The sequence below is a fragment of the Eumetopias jubatus genome, unplaced genomic scaffold (genome assembly GCF_037043125.1).
Source record: "Eumetopias jubatus isolate StellerSeaLion01/CBP00866 unplaced genomic scaffold, mEumJub1_p1.0 scaffold_7, whole genome shotgun sequence".
In the NCBI taxonomy this organism is placed as follows: Eukaryota; Metazoa; Chordata; class Mammalia; order Carnivora; family Otariidae; genus Eumetopias; species Eumetopias jubatus.
This window is the reverse complement of record NW_028274813.1, coordinates 93,654,888-93,665,020: the sequence shown is the minus strand read 5'-3', so window position 1 is coordinate 93,665,020 and position 10,133 is coordinate 93,654,888. Positions and strand designations below refer to the sequence as shown.

Genomic DNA, 10,133 nt, shown 5'->3' with positions numbered 1-10,133 from the left:
GTTCAACCCACAACATGTTCCTACTATTATGAGGCAATACCACAAGGACAGTGAAAATGTATCCTTCACATATGAAGTTTTTGCCACCCACTGATTTCCCAACTCTCTAGCTTTAACCCACTAGGGAGAAAATGCCAATCAGTATTAGGGGTACAGTTTATGGATATGTACAAGAAAACTTTATTGTCAATATAAAGTTTGACATTTATTGAACTCCTACTCTGTGCTTGGTGCTAGAGATAGAAGAAGAAAAGGGTACCCATCTCTACTTCGTTGGAGCTAAGTCCGGTAGCCTGGTCTGGTTCCATGACCTTGGTAACAGTAACAGCCTTGTGTTAATAAAGTGAGCAAACCAGTTATCCTCAACACCTCAGCCAGTAAAAGAACTTAGAGAGACCTCCATTAAATAACACAGTTTTGTTATATACAGCCTATTTCAGCAAAACCTGTAAAAGGTGAGGGGATTATGTCCTTGCTGAAGATGAATTAACTTTTTTGAAGTTAATTATAAGTCTGTGGAAAACTAGGGGGAAGCAAAATGGACAGCAAAGCAGATGGAAAAAGGCTAAGGTTCCTGTCAGCTATTTTGACTTCCTTGCTTCACCGACCCTTAACCCCTCACCAAGTAGGAAACAGTGATGTTTGTTTTGCTTGGGTGCCCCAAAGTGCAAACACATTTATCACCAACACTTAGAGTTGCCATTATGGGAAGGTCCTTATTTCCAACCCACTGTGGATATGTTTTATGCAATTATAGAATTGTTTTAGAATTAGAAAGGAAAGGAATTAGCTTTTGTGAGAGTCAAAACACTTCATTTTTATAGGTGAAAGAAGGCTAGAGAATGTGACTTGACCAAAGCTATGCAACTACAGTAGTCAGGACTTCGAGCTCTGTAAGAGAAGTGACCCTGTTTCTCATCATCTTGTATTCTGAGACTAGCGTATGCCTACCAAATAGTGAGCGCTCAGTAAGTGTGTGCTAAGTGAATGAAACAACTGGAATAATGAATGGGTAAAAAATACCTCTTTTAAGTACTCTTTCCTTTGCCATAAAGATCTCCAATTATTAAACAGATTTAAGATTCTTAATAAAAAGCTAGTCTAACAAATGTTCAGGCATCATCATTTATCCATGTGTTATTAAAACTTAATTATTTAAAATGACTATTCTTTAATTTGTGTTCCATATTATCCAATATTCTCAACTTCTGCTCTCAACATTTTTCTGGTCTTTACACTTTTTGCCATTTAGGCAGAGGAAGAGGAGCTAAATGACAGATCTAGCTCCCAGATCTGTTCACCCACTAAACCTTTTATAATAGCTGTTATCTGGTCCCAGCTGTTGTGCTAAATTTAGGATTTTGGATTATCTGGAAGTGTTCTTTCTGTCTCCCATTACCAAGGTTAATTGAGAAGTGATTGTACAACAAGTAAAATTTCATAAAGGAAACTACATAATACAGTATTCAATAATATCAAAGTCAGATCCATGGGAAGTTAACATTTGTAGCAATTACATAGATTATGGAACTGTTGCCGTTTGTCAGAAGTTTCATCTTCATGATACCAGGACATTTCCCTGAAAATGAAATGTTACCCTCCTGAATGTTCTGCCCTGTTTGGGTTAGATACAGTCTTAAATTTAATCACTGCAGTTGTCGATGTAATTTTACTGTACATATCAAAACCTCTAGAAAATTAGTATTTTTCATAATTAAAATTTCTTATGTCTGATAGATGGCAAAAAAAATGCAATTTCCAATGTTGTACTTTACAAAAAACCTTTCCAAAGCCCTACAGTCATACAGTCATACTGTAGGGCTTTGGAAACCACAGAAGAGTACAAAGACTAACGCAAATCACCTTCAGACTTACCCTAATACTTTCCTGTTTTGATTCTTGTATGCAAAATTATTTCTAAAAAAAAACAAAACTTTTTCAGATGAAACCAAAGAGCATTGCAAATATGTACTTTGTCTATAAACTGAGTAGCTAATAGCTTCAGCCTTGTTAGGACTGCTTTTTTTAATTACAGCAGATGCTTGTCATCTGTGTTTAAGTGATGACACGACATCACAGCACGAAATGTCATCATGTCACATTGTTATAGGACAACAAAATTACAGCTCCTCAACAATAACACGGTGTCAAAAGTGTCCTCCTGCCATGAGTCAGTGTTTTAGATGTTGTAAAAGTTATTTTTAGCACAGGGGGTATCTCAGGAGCTTGGGTTCTGAATCCTACTAAAACTCTCTAGTGATTTGGGAAATCTAGGCTGAGAGGGGCTTCTTGCTCTTTAACTCCTCACTTCTTGACGCGCATGGCTGCCTACTCTCCTGTCCCTCCCACATTAGACTCGGGTTCCACCATGTGCTGCAATCCACTCGGGCTCGGTCACAACCCAGAGCCAACATCCCAAGTGGAGGAGGAGGAGACTATAATTATCCTTCACGTCTGGGGCAGGCCCTGGATGACATCTCCCCGGTTACCCCGTGCTCTAATAGCGCAGCTCCGACTCCCGGTCCCAGACGCGCCGCAGCCGGCTCTCAGCGCGGGCAGGGCCCCGCAGCCTCTCCAGCCTCCCGGCCTCCGCCGGCCCCTCGCAGTTGCTATTCCCGCCCCCATTCCCGCCCTTGCAGCCGCGGGGCACCTGCACCGAAACCCAGGCCCCGGGGCTAGCGCCCCGGGGCGTGCGGAGTGTTACCATAACAACCGGGCGCCCGCCGCGGAGGCCGCCGGGGAGGAAGTGACGAGCGGTGGGTTGGCTGTTGTTGGGACACGTGACCCGGGCAGTGTTTTGACAGGGCAAACAGCAGAGAAAGAACTGGGCGAGCGAGGGGGATCGGGAGCTGGGGCGCCAGAGCTAGAGACAGCGGGCGGGCGAGGAGCTGGCAGAGGCGCGGGGCAAGCGGGCCGGCCGGGGCGACGGGCGGGCGAAGCCCGGGGGCCGCGGGGCTCGGGTGCGAGTCGGGCAGGGGGACGGGCTGAGCGCTGGGAGCGGAGCGAGGCGGCGGCTGAGGCGGGGGTGGATGGCCACAGGGGCGCCGGGGAGCCGCGTCGGGCTTGTGGTCTCGGGCCCCCATGGTCCTCTAACGCAGCCCGGGGGGCCGCTGCGCGCCACACTCCGCTCTCGCCCGCCCTGCGCCTCTCGGAGCCTCAGGTCTGAGGTGGGAGTGTGATGTGAGCTGCTGGGCGAGCGGCGGAGAGAAGTGCCAACAGAAGGAGGGTTTGGGACGGGAGAGGAGAGCGAGTTAGTCAGCAGAGGTCGGTGGAGGGAGCCATGAAAACAACTCTCCGGCGGGGAGAGGGGCAGGCGCTGCGCTCGGTGCGCCGGGGCTGAAGGAAATCCGGGGCCGTGGAGGGAGGGAAGGGGCCCGCAGAAGGCAGGCTGCGCAGAGCAGGGGCGAGCGCCCAGCGGTAAACACCCGTCCTGGGGCCGACCTCAGGCCTGGCCACGCAGGGCTGGGGGCTTGGTCGGGGGGCGACCCGGGACAGCCCAGTAGAGTTCGTTTGGGGCTGGGGGGCTGGGCTCGAGGAGAGGACTCGGGTTTCTTTTGACCCTTTTATTGTGTAAACTTGGCCGCGGTTGCCACAGGAAGGCTAGCCAGAGGGTAATTACACAGGTGAGGCCCTGCGGGGCGGGCGGAGCTTCTGGCGCGGCGCTAGGGGTCTTGGAGAGTTTCCTGCGCCCAGGCACCAGGACGGAGAATTTCTCTACCAGCCCCTGCGGAGGTGCCACTGTTCCCAGCGGCGTTTTTTACGAAGGGGTTAGTTAGCTTGTGTTGCTTGAACCTTTTTTTTTTCCTTGCCTGTATCTCCAGGTTATAAATAGATCTTTCTTTGGTTCAGAGACGCTGTGTCAAGGAAGGACACTTTGGCCTGGAGAGCACACGGGCGGGGAAGAGGGGTGCTGGGGCCCGAGGAGATGGGGGAGGCGGTGCACAGAGTTTTGCTTTTTTCAGAGCTGCCGATGGTGCTGTCACCGTAGTTAGTGCCGGGAAGAGGCCTGTTAACAGGAGGTTTCTTGCAAGGTCCGGGTGTCGGAGCAGGACTAGATTAATTTTATTTTGGTCCCTTTTAGCATTTTGAAAACCGAGCATTACCCGCAGAATCCGCGGCAAGCCTGTTGAAGGAGCCCCCAAGTGTACTTTACAGCACGCTGGGTGGAAACTGGATGTGAAAATGAAGCCAGACCGAGGTAAATGACTTACTTAAGTAGGATTTTTTTTTTCCTGTGCCCCATTTTATATGTGTTAACCTAATTTTGTACCAGGATCAGTTATTTGTCTATGACATATGACTACTTGTTTCTGTTACAGGTTCCAGCTGGTGAGATAGAGAAGGGCATGTGGAAGGAAATTTAGGATCTAGATGGGGGATATATTCTTCAGAAGTGTAAAGTAGTAGTTTCAAGAGATAACTCTAGTGTTAACTCAAAATGAGATCATCAGGAACGGCATTTGTATCTTGCCACAGTAGTTGGCATCATTTTGGATTTACAATACTCATTTTTAGGTAAAGTCAATCTAACTTCAGCTTTAAAGTTTAAAAACGTTTTCACCTTGAGAATTTGAACCTGATAAATTGAGAAAATTTAAGATTGAGTTGACAAGTATTTTATTATGATTATTGCTTTTATTAGCTGATTTTTGTGCTTTAGGCAAACTCTAAAAGTTTGCAAAGTACTCCAGGGGCTTAATTAAATATCAGTATAAGTAAATGGGTCATTTCCTTTCTAAACCTGTATTTTCTGGATTTATGAGAATGATGTATACTTTGTGTTTTTCAAGGACTTCAAAGGAATTAAAAACTATCAATTTTCTTTTGATTAATGGCAAGGACCAAGTTGAGAAGATTATTAATATAGTAGTAGTTAGGAGTGAAGGCTTTTTGGTCAGATGGGGGTTTGATTCTAAGCAACATTGTTGGAAGAGGATTATTGTATTTGGTAGGGAGCTGGACTAAATGACAAGAGTTAAGCCTTTAAGATTAGAAATGTTAATTTAGCCTCCTATGAATTAAATGCTCATTTTAAAAAAGATATGTAATAAACTGGTTGTTATGTCCATACTTTTTTCAAAGTGTATTAAAAGACAAATTTTCTTTTCTGGTTAAAATATGTCTTTGGTAATAGTGTCTTTTAAACACACTAGAAAGAAGTGGAGAAAGCCATACTTACGTTAGTGGTTTAAATTAGTTTTAAGTGTTTGGCTGTTTCTTAAAATCAGCTATGTATGCATGAAATACTATCAAGTGTATTGTTACTAAGGAGGTTGCTTGTGTAGAATGAGAAGTTGAGACTTTTGGAAAGTTCTGACTTTGGATAAATGGCCCCAAGATCAGTAATTGCATGTCAGAATAAACAAGCAAATAAAATCAAAGTTGCTATTTGTTTTGGATTTTTTGTTAAAATTTGCTTTAAGGTTGTAAACAGCTTAAAAAATAATATTTGCACACATCTCTATTTTAGCCCAAACTAGTACCAAACACAATAAAATGTTTTATGTATATATAACATATATAACATATCTATATATATCTGTGTGTATATACACACACACTATGGTATATAGTATATATACACACGTACATACTGATTACTAGGAAAAATAAATACATTTATTAAGACTCAAAGAAGTGACTTTTTTCTCTTTAAAATTGTAGCTTTCCTTAGCATTATGATGTAAAGAATTGCAACTTTAGTATTGAGACTATATTTCATAATAATAATATGGGTCTTCAGGCCCATGGCCTTAAAGTAGTATCTTTTATTTTGCAAAATAGTATACATAAACAGAAATAAGCTTTTCATAAAACGTACTTACCCTTACTATGTGAGTGTGGTCTTGTATTTTCTGTTCTACTTTCTATTTTTAAAATTTGCTGTCACAACCCACTGAATTGATTTCTTGACCTGCAGTTGGAAAGGCATAATGATGGGCAATACTTAGCTAGATGACAGTAATATTTCACTTTTTTCTACATTGGTGTCTAAGAAACTGAGTTTTCTGAATAATTAAAACTTTACTCTTTAAATGCCAAAAATATATTTTCAATTGTGGACAGACCTCTAAAATAGGGCTAGAAATGCCCAATAGAGCTATTTAAATTTGAGAGTTCGTTGTTGTTGTTGTTGTTGTTTTGCCTCTAGCTTAAATCACTTCAGCCTGCTTTTTTTTTTTTTTGTAAGATCTGATTTTTAAATTCTCATGCTATCAAAAGTCTTTGTTGTTAAAATGTTTATTCTTGCCTCCTTTTAATTTCACTGCTTTTAGTCTCTGGGTTAGAGAACTCAGTAACCATACTTAACACTGAATTCTCTATAAAATAAGAGTAAATAGGAGAACCCTTCATATCTCTTTCAGAATCTGAGTAAAGTGTATGAATTCCAGTGTAGAGAGAGACAGATATTTGCTTAGCGGGATACAGCTGCACTTCAGAAAGTTTCTAAATAAGTAGTTGCTTGACTAGTTTAAAAAGTCGGTTTAAGTGAGGAACCATAAAAATAACAGCTTTAATTATTTCACCCATCTGTTTTTCTATGCTCAAGGTTCTTTTGGGGGGTAAAATGGGGTCTGTTTCTCGAAGTTACATATGATCTTTCTTGTATAAATCACACCAATAATATACACCTAAGATTTCTAGTCCCCCCCACACCTTCCCCTGAGATTTCTAGTTTTGATTTCTTAAAAGTAGAATAAGACTTTGCAGAGCAAGCTGAGGATGTATCTTTAACATTTAAAACCATTTTAAAATTATTAATGTTTCACATACTCTTATATGTGTCTTGTGTACACAGAAGTCAACAGGAAATTGTTTTGGAGGAAGAAGGAATATATATTCATCAAATATGTTCTTTCCAAAGCATTCAGCAGTTTTCACAGAAATAACTTTTTTGCACTCATTTCATTGGTTTATATAATATTTAAATAAATTAGTTATTATAAATAGAGTGTCATAAACAACTTTTGAGAACAAACACCAAATTCTAGTTAAGCATACAACTCAACTAGAAGAAATAGAAATGTGCAGACAACTGGAAAGTGACCTCTTCGCTGCTATTGTCTGCCAGTTTGCTTTATGGAGGCTATGGAAAGCATTGGTGGATCTTGGTAACTGATTAAGGGAAAGTCACTTAGGAGAGCTCCTACTGTACTTTCAGATAACTAAGATGTTACTTTATAGGATAATAGCTACATTTCACAGTAGTTATAGTATTTTACCATAGTCTGAGGTAAAAAAAAAAAAAATTGGGGGGAGGGGAAGAGAGAGAGGGAGAGAGAATCTTAAACAGAGACACACTCCAAGGGCGCCTGGGTGGCTCAGTTGGTTGGGCGACTGCCTTCGGCTCAGGTCATGATCCTGGAGTCCCGGGATCGAGTCCCGCATCGGGCTCCCTGCTCAGCAGGGAGTCTGCTTCTCCCTCTGACTCTCCTCCCTCTCATGCTCTCTGTCTCTCATTCTCTCTCTCTCAAATAAATGAATAAAATCTTAAAAAAAAAAAAAAAAAACAAAACAGAAACAGACTCCATGCACAGCACCAAGCCCCACTAGGGGCTGGATCTCACAGCCCTGAGATCATGACCAGAGCCAAAATCAAGAATCGGATGTTTAACCAACTGAGCCACCGAGGCTCCCCTAAAAAATTTTTTTTTAGATTTTTAAGTAGTTACATAACATTACTTGGGCAGTGCAGCCAAAGATGAGTCTTTGATGTTATCATTAGCACATCAGACCTACGTTTGTTCCTTGTTCCATTAGTTGCTAGCTAGGTAATCTTCATCTATTTACTTAATCCCTGAGAGTCTCAGGTTCTGTATACAATGGGAATAAGCCTAACTTCTTATAGTTGTTAGAATGAAATATGACCATGGTTAGCACATAGTAGGTTTCAAATAAATGGTACCTTTTATCATGTTAAGACATTTTAGATGCTTAATGGTTGGCCAGTTACAAAATAATGTTCAACAGAGGAAAAATAATCAAATGTGCAATAACCTCATATTTTGTTCTGTTTAGTATTCATAGTGTTCAGTCTGCTAAGGCTCAAGCTGATTTAATCGGCTTTTAATATGTAGTCATCTGAGAAAACATAAAAGCTATGAAAGGATGCTTCACATATATGTATAATTTCTTTATACTTCATTTGTTATTGTAATTATAGCTTAAAATGTAAGGGGTGGAATGGGTGGACTAAGCTTCCTGGGAATAGATTTTTAAATATATTAAATGCATTAACTGCTGACCAGAGCTGGGCAGCTGGGCGGTCAACAATGTTACTCTACCTTATACCCAAGGATGCAAAGTTTAGACCTAGTCCTAGATAGATATTGAATACCCAGTATTAGAAGTCTAGAGCGTGGCTTTTGCATAGAAACAATGAAAATATTTTATGTTTTAACCTTTAATAATTATTTGTGTTATGTATGTGTGGTATTCCTGAAGTCCTAAATTTTTGGTATTGTATGAAAATCTAAGTAGAATAAAAAATCTTTTTAATTAAAAAATGTTCGCTTGCTATGCTTTATGCCTTCGTTAGAAAGTTTTTTCACTAGACAATTCTAAGAAGGTTATCTGAGCTTATCAACAATTACAAAAGACAAACCTATAAAATCTAGTAAATCATCAATAAATTAATAATTTAAACATACTGTTTCAATTCATATTTGAATGCATATTATAGGCCATTTATCATTCTTAAATACTATTAGTGTAAAACCTGTTCCACAAACAAAATACCAATTAGATGTTTTCTGAAGTTAAAACTGAGAGGAGTAGTCTTAATTTTTCCCCCTGTTATAGATTGAATGTTTGTGTCTCCTCCCCCTTCTCTACCAAATTCATGTGTTGAAATCCTAACCCCACAAAGTGATGGTGATAGGAGGTGGAGACTTTGAGAGGTGATTAGGTCATGAGGCTGGAGACCTCATGAATGGCATTAGTGCCCTTATAAAAGTGGCCCAAGAAAGCCCTTCCATCATCTCAAGTTACGGTGAAAAGACAGTCATCTATGAGGAAGCCACCTCTCACCAGACTGAATCTGCTGGTGCCTTGATTGTGGATCTCCCAGGCTCTGGAACTATGAGAAATAAGTTTCTGTTGTTTATAAGCCACTTAGTTTATGGTATTTTGTTACAGCAGCGTAATGAACTAAGACTCCCCCCTCATCTTTTTTATTATAATACAAGTTTAGGCTTTAGCCTTAGTATTTTATTTTTTTTTAAGGATTTTATTTCTTTATTGGACAGAGAGAGACACAGCGAGAGAGGGAACACAAGCAGGGGGTAGTGGGAGAGGGAGAACCAGGCTTCCCACAGAGTAGGGAGCCTGATGTGGGACTCGATCCCAGGACTCTGGGATCATGACCTGAGCCGAGGGCTGACGCTTGACGACTGAGCCACCCAGGTGCCCAGTATTTTTTTTTTAAGACTTTATTTATTTATTTGACAGCGAGAGAGACAGTGAGAGAGGGAACACAAGCAGGGGGAGAGGGGAGAGGCAGGCCTCCTGCTGAGCAGGGAGCCCGATGTGGGACTCCATCCCAGGACCCCCGGATCATGACCTGAGCGGAAGGCAGATGCCCAATGACTGAGCCATCCAGGTGCCCCTAGCCTTAGTATTACAGCAGTTTAAGAACTTACCTCAGGTATACTGCAACCCTGTTAGCCTCAAGCAGTTCCTTCCTAGGCAACTGAAATAGGAAAGAACTGGTAAGACCTAGAAAAAAGAATAGTAAGGGAATTAGTTGCCTTGCTTATTTACTTAAAATAGTTCATTGTTAGCCAATGTAAATCAAACAATAGAAATGACATGTTTGAGGAAAAGAAAAATGTTGACTAGATTAAGTAGACCAGCCTTTTATTAAATTCCCAGGTGGAGGTGATAGTGGTAATATTAATAATAACAGCTAACTCTTGGGCATACTATGTGCCAGGCACTGTTCCCAGTAGTTTGCATGGATAATTCATGTAGCCTTCACAGTTGCTCAAGGAAGTAGATGCTTTTGTGAGCTCCATTTTATAGATCAATGAAAATGAGTCACAGAGAGATTTGGCAAGTTACCCAAAGTCACACAGCTAACATGAGGGCTCGCCCTGATGTGAAGCAGGCTCAGGTATATATTCTTAATCCTC

General features: G+C 41.2%; 1 protein-coding gene across 4 annotated transcripts in view; it reads left to right on the top strand.

The window, feature by feature from the left end:
- Nucleotides 1-2,812: 2,812 nt before the first annotated feature.
- The window catches only part of ATOSA (atos homolog A), a 94,848-nt gene continuing 87,527 nt past the window's right edge, over nucleotides 2,813-10,133 (top strand). For 2 of the 4 annotated variants that reach the window (XM_028100020.2, XM_028100018.2), the window contains exons 1-2: nucleotides 3,004-3,767; nucleotides 4,082-4,198. In XM_028100020.2, coding sequence (XP_027955821.1) covers nucleotides 4,183-4,198 — 16 coding nt within the window. In that variant the 5' untranslated portion in view covers nucleotides 3,004-3,767; nucleotides 4,082-4,182. Of the gene's footprint in view, nucleotides 2,961-2,999; nucleotides 3,768-4,081; nucleotides 4,199-10,133 lie in introns of those variants that run through there. The other 2 variants (XM_028100019.2, XR_003608603.2) reach the window with 2 other exon arrangements.